Source organism: Staurois parvus, unplaced genomic scaffold (genome assembly GCF_062004578.1).
Source record: "Staurois parvus isolate SC_StPar_1 unplaced genomic scaffold, SC_StPar_1.0 ptg000114l, whole genome shotgun sequence".
Taxonomy (NCBI): domain Eukaryota; kingdom Metazoa; phylum Chordata; class Amphibia; order Anura; family Ranidae; genus Staurois; species Staurois parvus.
The window spans coordinates 5,449,866-5,470,849 of record NW_028317910.1 but is presented as its reverse complement, the minus strand read 5'-3'; the positions used below and the strand labels follow the sequence as shown (position 1 = coordinate 5,470,849).

Below are 20,984 nucleotides of genomic sequence, written 5' to 3'. Positions count from 1 at the left end.
TAGCAGAACAAGGAATTTCATGGCCCTCAGTAAAAAGTTTGATAGGGACAACAAAATGAGACTGTTTAGGACCAACTTTATTTTCTTCATCGATCAATGGGGAGATAGACTGGGTAATTGAATTTATGCGTTCAGGCAGGATAACATCAGTCGCAGCAATTGTTCTTTTGACTTTATTAGGACAATTGACTGCGTAATCCCCACAGTATAAACATAAATTCTCCAAACGTCTTCTCTTGAGTAGAAATTGCTCTTTTAACAGTATCTACTTGCATAGGTTCAGGTGTGTTATAATCTGAAGAAATGTTTAAATCCTTCTGACTGAACTGATTAGCAGAAAAACGCATGCCACCATTACTTCCCAATCTCTCCTTTCTTCTTTCTGTCAGTCTCTGGTCAATCCGAATGCATAATTGGATGAACTCCTCAAGATCGTTAGGAGTCTCTGACTCTTTTGCGCTGCTGGGTTCCAGGTGGTGTCTGAGATCCAGCGTCGAAATTCAGTTGTATACTCCACAACAGGGCGTCTACCCTGCCTCAAACTATGCAGCTTTGCTTCAGCGGTAGCGCAGCGGTTGGGATCATCAAAGACCTGGTTCATTGCAGTCACAAAAGTCGCAAAACTGTTTAACATTGCATTGTTTTGCTCTATATAGGGAGAGGCCCAAGCTAGGGCTTCCTCAGTCAGGAGGTTTATAACAAACAATACCTTCTGCCTCTCAGTATTAAATGCAGCAGGTTGCATCTGGAAATAAATGCGGCATTGGTTAAGGAAACCCCTGTAGTGGCGGCGGTCTCCATTGAACTTGAGTGGCAGAGGCATGCGTGTATTAGCAACATCGCGGGAGCACATGTCCAGCAATCGTGTCTGCAGAGCATGGATCTCTTCCTGTTGCCCCTCTACTACACTTTGCAGTTCAGCAAATTTCTTTTGGTAGGTAACACCAAACTCTTGTAGCTCTGAAATTTGCTGCCTGACAGGAGCCATGGCATTTGCTATAGCGGCCTCCATGTGTGGGCCAGATTATTCTGTCACGGTGTAAAGCCAGGTTCAGAGACCAGTTGCTATAGCAGTAAAAGGCTTACCTGGAACCAGCAGGATAGGTACACCAGCGGATCCCCCTGGGAATGACGCAGGCTCACCTGAGGTGCAGGGTCTAAGTATTAACCGGTATTCACCAGAGCTCCTAATGGTGGAGATGGATTGGGCTGCGTGTTAATACCAGGTCGCAGATCTCAGGATCACCCCACCAGGGAATGAGCAGACTGGGAACCAATAGCGGATCAACAGGTTAGGGATCAGACGAAAGCAGAGTCGGTCACAAGCCAAGGGTCGGTCACAAATGGTAGCAGATCAATCGTGGTCAGGAACAAGCCAAAGGTCAGTAGCGGAGGTGTAGACAGCAGCAGGAACAGTAGCAGGATATTGGCTGGAAAGGCACAATAATCTGGCAAGGAGGAAGTCCAAGGACATGGCTTATATAGGAAGTTCATGGGAGGAGCAAGGAGTTCAAGGTTCAAGAGCAAACAAGGCACAAGGCAGGATTATCCAATAGATGAGGCAAAGTGTTGTCCAGCATCCTAGGTAGCTCAGTGAGTAGAGTTACTGCCTGACACAGTAGAAGTCCCAGGTTCAAGTCCAGGCCCTGACATCCTGGGAGGAGGTGGAGGTGGAGAAAGTAAAGAGTTAAACGTAGAGAAGAGACTACGAGGACTGGATGACATAGAGGGAGGAATTGTATGTTAAGAAAGCAGATTTATATAGGGTGAAAGCTTGCTGAGATTTGGTTTTACGCCACAATCGCTCCAGTGCATGACTGTCATTTAAGATTTCTGGTGTTGTTAGTCTTCCAAGGTTGTAATGGTCGGGGCCTGATACTTCGTGTAGTTAGAGGAGCAAGTCTAATGTGGATGAAAGTGAACTGTTGTAGACAGCAGTGGCCAGGTCAGGGCAGGACAGGGGAGAGATTCTGTCATAGAGGCGGTCAGTTGCAGAGTGGAAAGGAGCAGGGTTCAAGTTGTGAAGGTTTCTGCAGGTAATTGTTTGCTGCTTGGAGGGATAGGTGTTTGAAGACAAAGACACTGTGAAGGTGATGATATTGTGATCAGAGAGAGGAAGGGGGTGTTTGTGGGATTGTATGGAGTGCAAGGACAGGAGAAGACAAGGTCTAATGTATTCCCATCAGAGTGATTGGAGGACTGTGCCCATGGTGTTAAGGCAAAAGATGAGGTTAGGTTGAAGAGTTGGGATGTAGCTGGATTGTTCACATTAATGGGGATGTTAAAATCTCCAAGGATGATAGTGGGTAGTTCAGAGGAGAGAAGGTAGGGTTGCCAGGCAGAGAAGTCATCAAGAAAGCGGGACACCGGTCCAGGAGGCCAATAGATCACTGCAATCCTCAGAGAAATGGGAGAAAACAGCCAAATGATGGATTGAACAGTGCTCTGTGAGATGTTCAAAGCTTGGGATATTTTTTTTTATAACCTAACCCTGCTTAAACTTCTCCACAACTTTAATCCCTGATCTGTCTGGGGTGTTCCTTGGCCTTTATGATGCTGTTTGTTCACTACTGTTCTCTAACAAACCTCTGAGGGCTTCACAGAACAGCTGTATTTATACTGAGATTAAATTACACACAGGTGGACTCTATTTATTAATTAGGTGACTTCTGAAGGCAGAAGTGGTTCCAGTAGATTTTAGTTAGGGGTATCAGAGTAAAGGGGGCTGAATACAAATACACACCACACTTTTCAGATATTTATTTGTAAAAAAATTTGAAATCCATTTATCATTTTCCTTCCACTTCACAATTATGTGCCACTTTGTGTTGGTCTATAACATAAAATTCCAATAAAATACATTTACGTTTTTGGTTGTAACATGACATAAATTGTTGAAAATTTCACTTTGTTTTAGATACGCTTTAACCACTTCCTGACCGGCCGTTGTATATAAACGGCCGGAGGGTGGCACTGCAGGGTCGGGTGGCCTTCTATAAATGGCCTCCCCGCACCCTGCTTGTGCGCGCTCCCTGGGAGCGCGCAGCACCGCGATCCGGTGCCCGCTGTGTCCTCCGGACACAGTGAAACACCGATCGTCGGACGGGACCTCTGTACGAGGTCCCGATCATGTGATCACTGATTGGCCAATCAGTGATCACATGCAAAGTAGTAAGCAAGATGTCACTTCTGACATCATTGCTTACTATGTGTGAAATCTGTGAATGATCACAGAGGTCACATGGTACAAGGCTATTCACAACAGCCTTGTACCATGTGACAAGCTGTGACCAATCACAGCTCACTCTGTATTTCTCAATGAGTGCAGGAATGCACAGAGAGAAAGAGAAATGATTGCTTTTACATCCTATATGGGTGTAAAAGCAATCAGTGTAAAAAAAAAAAAAAATCTTTATCACCCCTCACAAGTAGTACAGTGTCACCATGGTGACACTGTACTGCTAGGGTGACAGTATGTAAAAAAAAAAAATAAAAATAAAAAATAATAATATAAAAAAATAAAATAAAAATGTAAAAAAAAATGTTTAAAAATTATAATTTTTGCTTATAAACTAATTTGGATTTTTTTTTTTTTACTAAAAAGATAACGGAATAAATTTTGGCTAAGATTTATGATAAAATATTATTTATTTGCAAAATTTTATTAAAAAAACACTTTTTTAAAAATTTTTTGGACATTTCATTTACATAGCAAAAAAAATACAAATCCTAGTGGTGAATAAATACCACCAAAATAAAGCTTTATCTATCTAAAAAAAATGGTAAAAAATTCATTTGGGTACAGTGTTGCATGACCTCACAATTGTCATTCAAAGTGTGATAGCGCTAAAAGCTGAAAATTGCCCTGGTCAGGAAGGGGGTAAAAGTGTCCGGTCTGGAAGTGGTTAAAATCAGTCAACACAACAAGCCTAAATGATCAGTAGATGCAGAGATATAGGGGGACGAAACGATTTTCAAATATTTAAATTTTCCTAATAAAAGATTTCACAAACATGTGTACATAAACTGTAGAAAAGAAGGGGGTCAACTGTGTCTGTGAGGTCAACTGTGGCTAAGAAGGAGGTCAACTGCAGGTGAGGAGGTTAACTACAGAAGAAGAGGTAATTTGCAGGTGAGATGGTGGCCAGCTAAAGAAGAGAAAGATGTAATCTGCAGGTGAGAAGGCTTTCAACTACGGATGAGGAGGTGAAGTGCAGGTGAGCAGGAGGTCAACTGCAGGTAGAAGGAGGTTAACTACAGAAGAGGAGGTCATTTTCAGGTGAGATGGTGGCCAGCTGAAGAAGAGAAAGATGTAAACTGCAGGCGAGAAGGCGTTCAACTACGAATGAGGAGGTGAAGTGCAGGTGAGCAGGAGGTCAACTGCGGGTAGAAGACAGGTCAGCCTCAGCTGAGCAGTCAACTGCAGAGAAAAAGGAATTCAACTGCAGGTGAAAAGGAGGTTAACTGCAGAAGAGGAGGTCATCTGCAGATGAGAAGGTGGTCACCTTCAGAAGAGAAAGATGTAGATGAAGAAGGTTAACTGTAGGTGAGAAAGGGGGATGTGTAGATGATCAGGAAGTCAGCTTCATCTACACAAGCCCTTAGTTTGCCTTTGAGCAATTAGATCAATAACTTTTTAGCAGTACTGCCATGAGATAACATTCACTTATTTTATTCTCGCACTCATAGTGTTAAACATCTAAGCTTTTCCACAGGCACACAATGAGGAATCTGTGTGGAGCCTTCACTCCCCGCACCATGGACCGAGTCCCACTTCATCTGGATGAATGGAACATGTGTGTACAGACATGGCCCCCACCCTCTGCTCTGTGCGCAGCCACAACAACAGCAGCAGAAGTGCTCATCCACATCAGCACAGAGACATGGGTACTCCGAGAGAAAGGATCACTGTGGAGGTCAGTACACTTTACGGAGAAGGGATTGGGGGTGGGGGTTGCCTTTTTTATCACTCACCCCAGGGCTTTTAGGACGTTTGTGTAGAATGCTTCGTTTCAGAACTGTTTCAGATTCCACGTCAGCTTGTGCCACTAACTGCTGCATGATGAACAGGCAAATTAGCATTTAACACGCTTTCTGCTTCATCCTTAGATGTATCCAGTTCCCTATCCTGATAATTAAATGATAATGGACTATTATCCTGCAGAATACAGCTTTTTGTAATAATATTACTAACCCCCTAAAGTGATTCTCTACCTCGGGCTGTGTTTTGACTTCCTTTTTGTGGGTGGCCAGCTCAAGTAGAGCAGAAGCACCTTGCTAACTCTGTTATCTCTCACATACTAGCAGTAGATCAGTATAGCTGCTGCAAGTGTGACTTATGACTTTAGCAGGGGCTTATGTTGAGGAATGCAGGTAGAGGGCCTTTGGCCTCTAACTCTTTCTCTCTCTCTATCATCCCCTTTGCTGCTTTCTCCCTTTATTTCGCTGTCTCCCTCTCTCTAGAAAAAAATTTTTTTTTTATCTATATAAAGCTTGTAGATTTTTTTTTTCTATTGTTTCACCATCCCTCTCCTCTCTATTCCATTCACTGGAATTTCCGTCTTGCATGTCAGAACAGGGAAAAGTTCTAACTTGTCCCAGATGTTTCTGGGAACAAATCATTCATATTCATCCATTTAGGAATATACTTCCATAAGATATGTGCTGCCTTGGCTGACTTCTCTGTGCGCTGAGGGTAAATTCCTGACATAATGTGACCTCTTCATCCTGGAGCCAAGCACACATTGCAGCAGGAGAGCCTAATTGTTTGCCCAATGCACAATGTGACTGATCATGCTTTACTATGAACTTCAGTTCCTGATTTAGGCTGCGTTCACACCAATGCGTTTTTTTTTGTGCTTTTTGCAGAAACGCAGTACAGTTCATTTAATATGGTTTCCTATGGAACATGTTCACATCTATGCTTTCTTGAGCTGCTGCGTTTCTGGAAAGGGTCAGGGACTTTTTAAAAGCAAAAAGCAGCATTTTTGCTACAATAGCGTTCAATGGAGAAGCTGCTGAAATGCATGGTAGAGCATTTTTGCCACGTTTTGCATTTTGCATTTTTATTCTGCCCAGCAAAAAAAAAAAAAAAAATTCCACTTTAACAAAACGCAAAATGTAGTAAAAACGCATCAAAAACATGCCAAAAATGCATATAGAAACACGCAAAATGAACTGCGAAAAGCACTGCAAAACGGACAAAAAGCAAACTGCATAGGTGTGAACGGAGCCTTACTCTTATTATAAGATTTTACTTTTCATTTAACATTTGGGGGATTTGTTTACATTGGTTGATAGAATCTACACTGGTTGCTGCAATGAGAGAGGTGGCAGAGAGCTGGAATGTGTATAAATAATTTTTTGCAACAGCCCAAAATGATAGGCAAGCACAATGTGACAAACTCACCCTAGCGCGTGTTTGAATCAGTGCTGAGCTCACAGCACTCAATGAACTCTCAATGCAGTTTGTATCTGCGGTTTTGTGTGGCTAGTGCGGGGTTATTCTGTTTTTTGCTCAATGCAATATAATAACACAAAATATATAAAACAAAATCAATTTGCAGATATGAATATGTGAATATTTCAGCAAACACAAAATAATATATTAGATCTATGAACCAAATATAAAATAAATGACGCACTGTAATATCTATATAGTGTGTAATCAAGAGTCTTGTGCAAAAAGAGTCCAAGGTATCTAAAACTCCAAGTAATAGTGCACTCCCAGGTGACCATAAGGTTTGACCCTCATTACAAAAGTCACAATGCACATTGTTATTATACAAGTATCCAGCAAGGTGCTCCCTCTTAGATTGTAAGCGCCAAGGAGCAGGGCCCTCCTAACCCTCTTGTATTGTTGCTGTATTGTCTCCCTTTATATTGTAAAGCGCTGAGCAAACTGTTGGCGCTATATAAATCCTGTATAATAATAATAATAATAATCAAGTAGTGGATGCTGCAAGGTAAAGCCATGAAGGAAGAAACTCCCAATGATGAACAGCACTGTCCAGAGGTGCAGAGCTAAACTGCTTTAGGGCTCTTTCACAGGAACGTTCCGCCTGCCTATTTTTCAGGCTGACCTGATTGGAACTTCTATTCTCCTCTATGGAGCGGCAAGTGTAAACGGACACATGTCCATTTACACCCACCGACATCCGATGCGATCCGATCTGATCCGCCAGAAAGAGACAGATGGGGATCCAATTCCCCTTTCATCCATTGGATTGGATCGGATTAAAACGAACAAGCGGTCCATTTTCATCCAACCGCCCACTGAGGAGAGCGAGCAGCTCTGTGTCTGCTCTGCAGCAGCGGAGAGGACACAGAGCTGTCATCCACTTGCTCAGCGGGGAGCAGCGGAGAGATCCCCCGCTGAGCAAGCAGATCCTCTACACGGGTCCGTCCCGTGTGAAAGAGTCCATACAGTGCTGCTTGTATTTGGCCATCTCCTGCTAGGGTGAATTAAGGCTACATGCACCTGGCTGTAAGAATTTTACTGATCACATAGGCAAGATTTTTCAGGCACAAAAGTTCCTATGTAAATGATCTGTAAAAGGCTTTGTACTGTACATCCACACTTCTATTCCTGTAATAGTGTTGTATCTACTGTCATATTGACCCAGCACTTAATGAGCATCTTAACCTTACACTGTGATTTTTTTACTTAGGATTTTGGCTTTGTTTGGCTCAGTGGTACTTTTTACATTGTTGCTCTTTTGCACATTTTCTGTTCTGTTCTGTTTATATGTTCTGCGAAGGCTGATATCCCTTGTGCTGACGTCTTCTCTGTGCTTTAGACTCTTTATACTTTGTACTATTTTGAAAATTAATAAAAATTGTTCAAAAACAATGCTTGCCTTTAGATACTTTTTTAAAAGGGGAATGCCGCTCATGCATGGATCAAAATTCAGCCAGTTTAGCAAGGACCGGCTGAATTTTGATCCACATAGAGGCAGGGTGGTTGTACAGAAATTGATCTGCTGATACAAAGAACTGTATGTGTGGTAGGGGGAGGGAAAAGAGGTAAGAGGGAAAGGACGCAATAGAAATATTCTGTATTCATTAATGTAACATTAAGCTTGGGTTCACATATGTGCGGTGCAGTATATTGCATGTGATTTGCACAGGAACCGCAACGCATTCCTGTGCAAATCACATGCAATTTGTGTGCGGTGCGATTGGAGCCATACATTTTGTATGGCTCTAATCGCACCGCTCCCACACCAAAAAGGTGCAGGACCCTTTTTTTGGTCCGCACTAGAATCGGATTGCATGGGTATTCACACCTACAGTTGCAAGAAAAAGTATGTGAACCCCTTGGGATTACGTGGAGTTTTGCATGAATTGGGCATAAAATGTGCTCTGAACGTCATCTAAGTCACAACAATAGAAGAACACAGTCTGCTGAACATAATACTACACAAACATAAGATGTTGCCATGGTTTAATTGCACATAACATGTAAACATTCACAGTGCAGGGAGGAAAAAGTATGTGAGGCCCTAGCTTAATGACTTCTCCCAGAGCTAATTGGAGCCAGGAGTGAGCCAACCTTGACTCCAATCAGTGTGATGATATTGGATGTGTTGCTGACAGCTGTCCTGCCCTTAAAAAACACACACCTGTTTTGGTTTTACTGGTTTCAAGAAGCACTGTTTGATGTGAACCATGCCTCGCAGAAAAGAGCTCTCATAAGACCTACGATCAAGAATTGTTGACTTGCATGAAGCTGGAAAGGGTTACAAAGGTATCTCCAAAAGCCTTGATGCTCATGTGTCCACGGTAAGACAGACTGTCTACAAATGGAGAAAGTTTAGCACTGTTGCTACTCTCCCTAGGCGTGGTCGCCCTGTAAAAATGACTGCAAGAGCACAGCACAGAATGCTGCATCAGGTAAAGAAGAATCCCAGAGTGTCAGCTAAAGACTTACAGAAATCTCTGGCACATGCTAACATTTTTGTTGACACATCTACAATAAGGAAAACATTAAACAAGAATGGAGTACATGGGAGGACACCACGGAGGAAGCCATTGCTGTCCAAAAAGAATATTGCAGCACGTTTGAAGTTTGCAAAAGAGCACCTAGATGTTCCACGGCACTACTGGCAAAATATACTGTGGACAGATGAAACCAAGATTGAGTTGTTTGGGAAGAACACACAACACTATGTGTGGAGAAAAAAAGGCAAAGCTCACCAACATCAAAACCTCATCCCCACTGTAAAACATGGCGGAGGGAGCATCATGGTTTGGGGCTGCTTTGCTGCCTCAGGGCCTGGACGGATTGTTGTCATTGATGGGAAAATGAATTCCAGAGTTTATCAAGACATTTTACAGGAAAACGTATGACCATCTGTCCACCAACTGAAGCTCCGCAGAGGATGGGTGATGCAACAGGACAATGACCCAAAGCATACAAGTAATTCAACAAAATAATGGCTGTAACAGCACAGAATACGCCTTCTGGAGTGGCCCAGTCAGAGTCCTGACCTCAACCCGATTGAAATGCTGTGGCATGACCTTAAGAGAGCGATTCACACCAGACATCCCAAGAATATTGCTACACTGAAACAGTTTTGTGAAGAGGAGTGGTCCAAAATTACTCCAGATCGTTGTGCAGGTCTGATCTGCAACTACAGGAAACGTTTGGTTGAGGTTATTGCTGCCAAAGGAGGGTCAACCAGTTACTAAGTCCAAAGGTTCACATACTTTTTCCTCCCTGCACTGTGAATGTTTACATGTTATGTGCAATTAAACCATGGCAACATCTAATGTTTGTGTAGTATTATGTTCAGCAAACTGTGTTCTTCTATTGTTGTGACTTAGATGACGTTCAGAGCACATTTTATGCCCAATTCATGCAAAACTCCACGTAATCCCAAGGGGTTCACATACTTTTTCTTGCAACGTATGTGATCCGATTCTGCACATTCTGCATGTTTTGAGGACCGCTTTCGGGGTGTTGTTCACATACACACCCACAGCGGGTCGCATGAATGGGTTCGATTCTGATGCGGTGCGGAATTCACACTGAAAACGCTGTGAATTCCGCATCGCATCAGTGTGAACCAGGGCTAAGTGTAATTTTTTAAATGCAGGAAGTATAAGTGCATGAATATAATCTGGTATCAAACTTTTGCAGCCTTTGTACATAAAAGCTCAAAGAGGAACTTGTGGCACAAAGAGCCAAGCTGGTGCACTGCAGTGCACGGAGCATAATGATAGGAGGAGAGAACAGGGTGACAGGGAAAGGAGCTCATCAGTCCGTTGCTTCTTCTTCACTGTCTAGTCACAGACTGGGGGAGGGACCAGATCTGTAAGTGAAAGTGAAACTGCAGCAGAGAAATGTCACGTCCCCACCCCTGCCATATGAGGTTGTGCCGTGTGAGTTATATAAACCTAAGGAATGACAGAAATAAAAATCAGGACAAACAGGAATACAAATCTGTTTGCCTGTGCTTCAGATTTGAGTTTGAGTTCAGAACGTACATCCTCAGCCCAGGTCTGGACTCCAAGGAAACAACAGAAGTTATTTTGCATGTACCATTTATATGAAGCAGCCTATGGCCTCAATAAAGAGTGCGTGAAAAGCTACTTCAATGACATCACTGACACAACTAAACAGTCACTTCCAATAGTTCATTACAGTTTTTGGGAGCGAGATATGAGCACACTCCCTTAACCTCCTAGTGATCACGGAAACCTGGATCCAGGCCACTGATTCCACCTCCCCTGCAGCACTCTCCTATGGAGGTCTCACCTGGACCCACTCACCCAGACCCAACAGTCGTAAAGGTAGTGGGGTTGGTCTGCTCCTGTCACCACAGAGCACCTTCAGAGTTCTCCCAAACCCCCCCTCTCTATCCTTTTCCTCCTTCAAGGCCCACTGCATCCGACTATTCTCCCCAACCCCCCTGAAGATTGCCATAATCTACCGGCCTCCTGGACACGTATCCCACTTCCTTGATGACTTTTCCTCCTGGTTACCCTTCTTTCTCTCCTCCGAGATACCCACCATCATCCTTGTCACCATTGACAACCCGGCCACATCCCAACTCCTCCACTTAACCTGCTCCTTTGCACTTGCACAGTGCATACCATCCACCCCCCACACTGACGGAAATATCCTGGACCTTGTCTTCTCCAACCGCTGCGCTCCCCACAACCTCACAAACACCCCCTTCCCTCTCTCTGACCACAACCTTATTACCTTCTCTATCTCCTCGTCCTCTAACGCCTACCCCTCCAAATGTCATACTACTACCAGCCGTAACCTCCGCAACCTGAACCCTGACCCCCTCCACTCTGCAGCTGATCAACTCCATGACAGCATCCTCCCCCTGTCCTGCCCTGAGCTGGCTATGACTGCCTATAACAACGCTCTGTCAACAGCCCTTGACTCACTAGTGCCTTTAACCACACGAAACATCAGACCCCGACTGCTCCAGTCCTGGCAGACTGATCACACCAAAACTCTCAAACGACACAGTCATGCCCTGGAGCGACTATGGCGCGAAACCAGATCCCAACAAGCCTTCACCCGCTATAAATCTGCCTTCCACACCTACACCACCTCTCTCCACGCCGCCAAACAAGCCTACTTCCTGACCCTTATCAAGACCCTCTCCTCCAATCCTCGCCGACTCTTCTCCACCTTTAACTCTCTACTCTCTCCGCCCCCACCTCCATTCAGCACCTCACTCACCACCCTTGAGATTGCCAATCACTTCAAAAACAAGATTGACACAATTCGCAAGGACATCGCCGCAGCTCACACTCCCTCCAAACCTGCCCCCTCTCATACAACTACCCCCTCATCACCCCTCTCCCTCGACACAATCCCCAGGGACTTCATCGCTGCTCAAACTCCCTCCAACCCCGTCCCCCCTCACACAGCTACCCCCTTATCACCCCTCTCCCACGTCCCCACCACTGCTCTGACCTCCACCCCACCCAACATTCCTCACACTGAAGCCCCCTCAACACTCCACACCTTCGACCTTACTACCACAGAGGAGGTCTCCAAGGTCTTCTCTGATGCCCGCCTCACCACCTGCCCCCTTGACCCTATCCCCTCACAACTCCTACGACCTCCCTCCCCCTCCATCCTGCGCTCCCTCACCCACATCTTTAATCTCTACCTCTCTTCCGGCGCATTCCCCTCCCCTCTGAAGCATGCACACATCCCCCCATACTTAAAAAGCCCTCCCTGGACCCCAATGACCCGAACAACCTCAGACCCATCTCCCTGCTCCCATTCACATCCAAACTCCTCGAGCGCTTAGTCTACACTCGCCTAAGCTCTCACCTCAACGACAACAACCTCCTCGATCCCCTACAGTCCGGCTTCCGTCCCCTACACTCCACCGAAACTGCCTTACTCAAACTCTCCAATGACCTTCTAACTGCCAAAGCTAATGGCCACTATTCACTGCTCCTACTCCTTGACCTCTCCACGGCCTTTTGACACAGTCAACCACCCCCTCCTCCTCAAAAAACTACACTCCCTCGGCCTCAGAGATTCCGCTCTCTCCTGGCTCTCATTCTACCTATCACAACGCTCTTTCAGCGTTACCTATAACGCTACCACCTCCCCCTCACTCCCCCTCTCTGTTGGGGTCCCTCAAGGCTCTGTCCTCGGGCCCCTTCTCTTCTCCATCTACACCTCCTCCCTTGGCCAACTCATACACTCTCACGGCTTCAACTATCAGCTCTATGCTGACGACACACAAATCTATCTCTCAAACCCTCACCTCACCCCCTCAGTCTCCGCCCGAATCACAAACCTACTAAACGGCATATCAGACTGGATGTCGCTCCACTTCCTTAAAGTGAACCTCTCCAAAACCGAGCTCCTAGTCTTCCCCCCAGCCCGGACACCCCCCCCCATTGACTTCTCCATCATGTCCAACAATGCCACTATCAGGCCCGCCCCGCAGGCCAGAGTACTTGGTGTCATTTTGGACTCCAACCTATCCTTCCAGCCCCAAGTCCAATCATTAACAAACTCATGCAGACTCCACCTCCGCAACATTGCCAAAATCCACACGTTCCTAACCCCAGAAGCCACTAAACAGCTCATCCACTCCCTCATCATATCACGACTCGATTACAGCAACTCCCTCCTCACTGGCCTGCCTCGCCACAGGCTATCCCCACTTCAGTCGATCCTGAATACGGCAGCCAGACTCATTCACCTTACCAACCGCTCCGTTTCTGCCACCCCCCTCTGCCAATCCCTCCACTGGCTTCCGATTGCGCAACGGATCAAATTCAAAATCCTAACACTGACGTACAAAGCCGTCCACCATACTGCCCCGTACTACATCACTGACTTAATATCCAAGTACCACCCAGCACGCATACTCCGCTCCTCACAAGACCTCCTTCTCTCTAGTTCCCTGGTCTCCTCCTCCCATGCCCACCTCCAGGATTTCTCCAGGGAGTCACCTATCCTCTGGAACTCCCTGCCCCAACCCATCAGACTATTACCTACTCTCCTCTCCTTTAGGCGTACCTTTAAAACCCACCTCTTCAGGGAAGCCTACCCCACCCCCTGCTAATTGCCGACCTCCTCCTCTCTTCCTACCACTCCATCCCCCACAGCTATCTCCTCCTGTTCCACTATCCCCTCCCTCTTAGATTGTAAGCTCGAAAGAGCAGGGCCCTCGAACCTCTCGTGTATCGCATTGTATTGTTACTGTACTGTCGCATGTTCTGTCCCCCTTTGTAATGTACAGCGCTGAGCGAACTGTTGGCGCTTTATAAATACTGTATAATAATAATAACTGGTAACCTATGTTGTCTTTCAGGCACAGAATTAAGACACTATTTATATAAAATTCACAGAGCTTTTTGCCCTGCAAAACTGCAAGTGCATTATGACTACTAGATGGAGCTGGTGATCACAGTAGATAGGTATGTATTTCCTATGATCATCAGCTACATCTAGTGGCCATAATGCAATATTTTCCAGATTTGCTATGTATGAATGAAGAACATCTGATATGAAGAGGAAATATCCTGGTAACATTTGCAGTTTCACAGAACGAATAGCTCTGCAAATTCATATAAATACACCCCTAATTATTTTCAACCACTCAAAGGGCATAGTGCAAGTATATCCCCAAAGTGCTGGCACAAGGCTAGGTTCCTAAATTAAAACACATTTCTTTAATTTAGACATATTTAAACTAAGTGTAAACTAAGTGTACCATTCTTGCAAGCATCCTTCTTGACGACATCCTTCTCACTGGGCTAAATCTGAACAACAACCTTGTAGGAGGTTTGCTCCACCTCAGACAAGAACCAGTTGCTATTATGGTCGACATTCAGCAAATGTTCCACTGTTTCATTGTTCGAGAAGACAACAGAAACTTCCTCAGGTTCCGATAATATTGCAGCAACAATATCAGTGATGAAGTCATAAACTACTGAATGAAAGTACATGTTTTGGTAACAGTCATTCTCTTCCTGTAGCAATTTATGAGCTTAGAAGGACAGCTCAATAAGGTGAAAAAGAATCTGGATCTGATGCACATGAATTTGTGCAAAAGAATTTATATGTAGACGATGGGCTCAAATCCCTAGATACAGAGGAAGAAACAGTTGCCCTTCTCAAAAGAACTCAGGATATGCTTGCTGTTGTCAACTTCAGACTCAAAAAAAAATTGCGGTGACAAGGTAATGAAAGCTTTTCCCTCTTACGACTATGCTGTTAGTGTAAAGGGACTCAAGCCTTGGAACTGATCTTCCCCTTATGCAACGTAGCTTCAGATTGTTTTGAGATGTCAAACAAAACAATCATCCACCTTACCAACTGATCAGCGACTGCTACCCCTCTCTGCCAATCCCTGCACTGGCTTCCACTCACCCATGAATAAAATTCAAAATACTCACAACAATTTACGAAGCCATACACAACTCTGCCCCAGCTACATCACCAACCTGGTCTCAAATTATCATCCAAACCGCTCTCTTCAATCCTCACAAGACCTTCTGCTCTCTAGTTCCCGTGTCACCTCCACCCATGCTCGCCTCCAGGCCTTCTCCTGAGCTTCTCCCATCCTATGGAACTCCCTACCCCAATCTGACTGGCTGTCTCCTAATCTATCCACCTTTAGACGATCCCTGAAAACCTTTCTCTTTAAAGAAGTCTATCCTGCCTAGTAAACTGCCATTTATTTCCTCCATCAGCTCATCCCCCCACAGCTATTACCTTTTGTATCACTCAACCCTTCCTCCTAGATTGCAAGCTCTAACAAGCAGGGCCCTCTGTTTCCTCTTGTACCAAATTGTATTGCAACTGTAATGTCTGCCTTCATTTTGTAAAGCGCTGCGCAGGGTGGACTGACAACTCATGGGGCCCCCGGGCAATAGGGGATCATGGGGCCTTGCCCAAACTCAAAAAAGCCTATGAAAAAGGTAAAAGGGCATCTCATGGGGCCCCCTACTGATCCCGGGCCCTCGGGCAGTGCCCGAGTTTCCAAATGGTCAGTCCACCCCTGGCGCTGCGCAAACTGTTGGCGCTATATAAATCCTGTATAATAATAATATATAAAACACATTCATGTTTCAAGTATCAATTCATGAGAAGCCCTTCACGAAAGGAGTTTTGTCTGCTGTAGACAGCATTTACAATCCTCGGAGTTTATTAACGAATGCCACCAGAGAGAGATCCATGTATTCTCTGATGTATCCATTGAAACAATAGCTGCGGTACCCTACCTCCATAAAGAGATTGAATAATGTCTTTTTAAAATTATATTGACGATCATATTTTCATTGCTTGTTCTGATTTGCTTCGGATTGACTTTTTGGCATACCTTAACAGCAGTGAATAATAATGAAATAATAAATAATTAGAAATTAACCATCTAGGTCTAACTTTGGTGGTCTCGATAGATGATCACAAGGTCAGAGAATGATCTAACAGGAAACCTATTTTGAGAAACTTCCTTTTACATGCAATCAGTTGCCATCCAGCCCACGTCTTAAAAGAAATCTCAAAGGGCCAGTTCATAAGGGTTAGACGGAACTATTCCATTCTTGTGGATTTCGAAAAAGAAGCTGATTTGATAGAGCACACTCCTAGAAACAGCTTGTTAGGAAGTGAGATCTCCATAAAGCGCATATTGGCTGATCCTATCAGATTGGAAACTATCAATAAATCAGTTGTCTTTTCCACTTGAAGTTCACAGTTTAATTATATTAAAACACATAATTACAAGATACCTCCCTATTCTATGTGGTGATTCATTCTACAGCACCATATTGGCTCAGGGGACCAGATTTCTTGTCAAAAAATTCACTTGCTTTAGGCAATATACTTTCATCGAGCCTCTTCACCTCTTGCAAACACAACCAAACATAGCCATTAGATGCTCTAGTTGTGCATATATAGGAATTCCTTGCACTATCAATTCCAGTCACTGGCTTAGCTATAGGGGTAGTAGGGGTCGCAATTATGACCTGGCTCCATGCTCGAGGGGGCCCGTACAGCTACCCTATCACATTTGGTTCTACTGGATAGGAGGGGTGGCGGGGGGTTGCATATAGAGGAACCAATGCCCTCCATTTACCTCCTGCAGTTGCTGAAAGCCATCTTCTCCCCCTCTCCCTTCTGCCAGGTATTCAACAGCTGCAAGAGGAAAATGGAGGGCATTGGTTCCTCTATATGACATCCCTGCTGCCCCTCCTGTTCAGATTACTTGTTTCCTGCTGCCCCCGGCACCCTGTGAGCTCCCTTGGTTCCCCTTGTCCCCCCAGCGCTGCCGGCTTCCCCCCTCCTCTATACCCCTGCTGCAGGGGATGTTTAGGTATGTATAGCGGGGGAAGGGGCCAGTGAGTATGTCATGCCACTTCCTTTTCTAAATGGTCATAGTAAGTGATTGATACTGATCACTCCTGTGTTTATTCATAACTGAAGCATAGTAAACTGTGTTTACAATATTTCAGTTTGTGAATGAACGGGAAGCTCTGTACAGAGCTATTCCTGTCCATTCATTCTGTGCAGCTGCAGAGAAGGAGATTGATGGCTTTGTCCTCAATCTCCTTTCACTGTGTGAAGGGTGAAAAATAAATTAAATAAATAAATAAAAATAACAAAAATAAAAAAATACTGACACCGTCCACTTCTCTACTGACAAATTCCACTGATCCAAAATCAAACTCACCGTGCTCAAGCTGGGTAGGTCCAATGTCTGTGTGCAAGTGACAGTGTAACAACTTGGGCTCCCGCATGCCCATCATATGACTGAATGCAAAAGCCAACACTCATCCAAGGACCATGGAATCCTCTTTTTTAAATCACTATGATTAAAACACCTTGGTACAAACAGTGTTACTTTGTTTGTACCATGTTGTTTTTACCATAGTGATTTAATAAAGAAGATTCCATAGTCTGTGGATGAGTGCCAGTTTTTGCATTCTGACAAAGTCTGCTGCCCTACTGACCTCGTCCACTTCTCTACTGACCCCATCCTCTGCCCTACTGACCATGTCCATTGCTCTACTGACTGACACCATTCACTGTCCTACTGACACCATCCACTGCTCTACTGACACCGTCCATTGTCCTACTGCCCAACTGACATTTCCACTGCTTTACTGACACCATCCACTGCCATACAGACCCCATCTTCTGCCCTACTGACCACGTCCACTGTCTTACTGACCACGTCCACTGCCATACTAACACCATCTCGTGCTCCACTGACTGACACCATTCACTGTCCTACTGATATCAACCTCTGCCCTACTGACACCGTCCACTGCTCTAATGACTGACACCATCCACTGCCCTACTGACCTACTGAAACTGTCCACTGCTCTACTGACTTACACGTGACAAAAGTGGAAAGATAGCATAGGACCCGTAGGTTTATTTTACTGGTATTGTTATCTTAAGGTATTAATGTTGGTGTAAATGATCTGGTTCCTGGGCAGGCGGCTTCTACGCCCCAGAATATCTCCATAGTCTCCTTGGCTTGTAGTGTAATGTAAGAAGAGTTGAATTACTGTAGTACTTCAGTTTCATCTCTTCCTACTGGCTTACACTGTTGGCTTTTAAGGTAGGCTAAGTTTATACTTTTACAGTGACATTTGTTTTATTTTTCTAAGTTTTCCTTACTATTTAGTTAGGCTCAGTGGTGGAACTACCAGGGTCACATGTGACCGTGCCCCGTCATTCCGCCACCATGGGTGAGCCCCAGGACAGCAGGAAGGGGACCCGCAGTAGAATATGTGAAAGGGTTCTACTGCTGGACCATAATAAAAAGCTCCTATGAATACATGTATAACATTTACATTTATATTTTGCACTTCTCGTTGAACTGTTTTGTACATTTAATCAGCAGCTGGCTATATAGCATCTTTAAGAATATACTGTATATGCAATGTTTTAAGTACTGCCTGAGATTAGCAATATGGATTACACTGTGAGACTCAATTTATTTGATTTGCCTCATTTCATCTATTATTTGCTCTGCCTGCAGACTGTTATGCTTGTCTCATGTGTTTGTTTGTTTCATCTGTTTCTCAATGTTGCATATTTATTTATGGGTGGCACTGGGAGATGAGACTATGTTCTTTCCAGTGACCCAGCTGTAGTTGATTCAGTTCATGGCGGATGATGCAAATAAACATGACAGAGGTAGTCACTCCCACCTTTATGATTAAGTCCTGCAGGCATGAAATGCGTCAGAGGGGCATGGCGGAAGGGAGGAGATTGAGCTGAAGTTGATTCTTACACTAGCGTGTAAGCGGTTAACTTGGACAGTGTGATGCCCTGCTCCATTTAATGCAAGTCTACTTCAAAGTTATAGATCTAAGAGACAAAGTAACGGTGGGTTTTGTCCTCAGTAAAGCCAAGCTGACCCCAGAAACCAGCACATACCATTCCAAGGCTTGAACTATGTGCAGCCGTGTTAGGTATTGAAATAGCTGAAATAGACTTTGAAATACTCTTTTCACTTCTACAGACACATGGGATACATACACAACCAAACAAAAGAGTTCTATGTGTATGAAAGTAACAGAGTTAAAAGCATCAGAAAGTTTTCCAACCCTGATCAATGGCACTATGTGCCTATGGAACTCAATCCCACTGATCTTGCCACTGAAGCAGTATCTGCTTCAAAATTCTGAATGTTTCATGCTCATACTCACCTGACTTCTTGAATGATGACCCCATCACAATTCACTCTGATTCTTCATTTGAACTGGTTGATCCTAAGTCTGACAAGAAACACAGAGCCAATGCTATTAACACCTAACACCTCCAAGAGGTCAAGGACGAGGTCAAAATAAGTTCTCACCATTTTGAATGCTTTTCTAAGTGATCATCTGTTGTACGAGTTATCTCACAACTTATCCATGTTACTCATCATTTTGCAACCAATACTGAGGACCAGGGGTGGACTGACCATTCGAGCATTCGGCACTGCCCGAGGGCCCGGGTCAGTAGAGGGCCCCATGAAATGCCCCTGATACCTTTTATAGGCTTTTTTGGGTGTGCTTTGAGTGTGGGCAAGGACACAGGGGCCCGTGATCCCCTATTGCCCGGGGGCCCCATGAGTTCTCAGTCCGCCCCTGCTGAGGACCATGAAGTGTATCGTAGATGGCACTTCTGCAAAAGACCTCCTACCATTGAGGAGAACTCCTTTTCTAATCCAACAACTTGATTCAAAGGAAGGAGAGTGAAGGGCTGGTGCATGTTGTTGCCTTACCCTCTTACTACAGATTTATGGATTGTCTTTTGTGCCATCTTACAACAACTGCAAGTAATGACTTTACAAGTTTTACAGGATGTCAATGTTTGCATTATTCTTCTTGTTTCCCCCTTTCATCTCTTTCAGGTGTTCCTGGAAGAGAGTCTTCACTTTGAACTTAATACTCATTTGTTTAATATTTGAAATCAAATATTTCAAAGGGGAGTATCATGTTACACATGTATTCTTTTTTGCCTTTTTTTCAAATTCTGTATTTATAAGAACCAATGAGGTTGCAAATACAGTGGTCGAGACTGGAATGTAAATGTTACATCAGATTTGCAAAAATCATGTTCAGTCTGGTCTATCCAGTCTGTTTACAAATATACTATATGATGTCAACTTTATCATCATAGGAAATAGCAGATGGACATCATATGATCCAAATATATCCAACGTTGTTAGATCACAAGAGAATAGTGATACCTTTGTATATTTGCTACTATGCACTTGTTGGATCTGGTTTTTTTTTTTCTTAATAACTTTAAAACAGAAAAAGTACAGTACTTTAAAGCAGCAAGGAGTGAGTTGAATTGGGATATAAGGGTATTAACTAAGGGGGTTCTATCTAGGTAAGATCTTAGATCCAATGTTTTCTACATTTACAAAATGGAGAAAAAAAGGGAAGGAGGAAGAGGGGGTAGCAATAAATAGCATGGTAGGGAACAGTGGAAATAAAGGAGGAAGTGACCAGATGGGTTATTATTATACAGGATTTATATAGCGCCAACAGTTTGCTCAGTGCTTTACAATATAACGGGAGACAATACAGCAACAATACAGTTCAATACAAGAGGGATAAGAGGGCCCGATCCTTGGAGCTTACAATCTAAGAGGAAGGGTTGAATAATACAAAAGGTAATAGCTGTGGGGGGGATGAGCTGATGGAGGAAATAAATGAAGGTTTACTAGGTAGGTAACTTGTGCCATAATGCACATTAATGCATGTGCATTAACACACCACAAAAGAACGCTTAAGTAGCCCTTAATAAAAGATGTTAAAAGAGTTAAAAACTGGAAAATAGCATTTGAAATTAACACCTTAAGGTTCATATGCAATTAGGTGTAAAAGAAAGGATGAGCTGATGGAGGAAATAAATGGCAGTTTACTAGGTAGAAGTTACTAGGTAGGTAACTTGTGAAGTTGAAGTGGTTCTAAAGGTTTTTTACCTTTTTCTTTTTATAAAAAGAATATTATTTTAATTGTAACAA

General features: G+C 44.0%; 1 protein-coding gene across 1 annotated transcript in view; it reads left to right on the top strand.

Annotated features, from left to right (window-relative positions):
* The first annotated feature begins 4,762 nt into the window (after positions 1-4,762).
* NINJ2 (ninjurin 2) overlaps positions 4,763-20,984 on the top strand; it is a 41,643-nt gene continuing 25,421 nt past the window's right edge. The window contains exon 1 of the mRNA XM_089671772.1: positions 4,763-4,916. Coding sequence (XP_089527898.1) covers positions 4,788-4,916 — 129 coding nt within the window. The 5' untranslated portion in view covers positions 4,763-4,787. The remainder of the gene's footprint in view (positions 4,917-20,984) is intronic.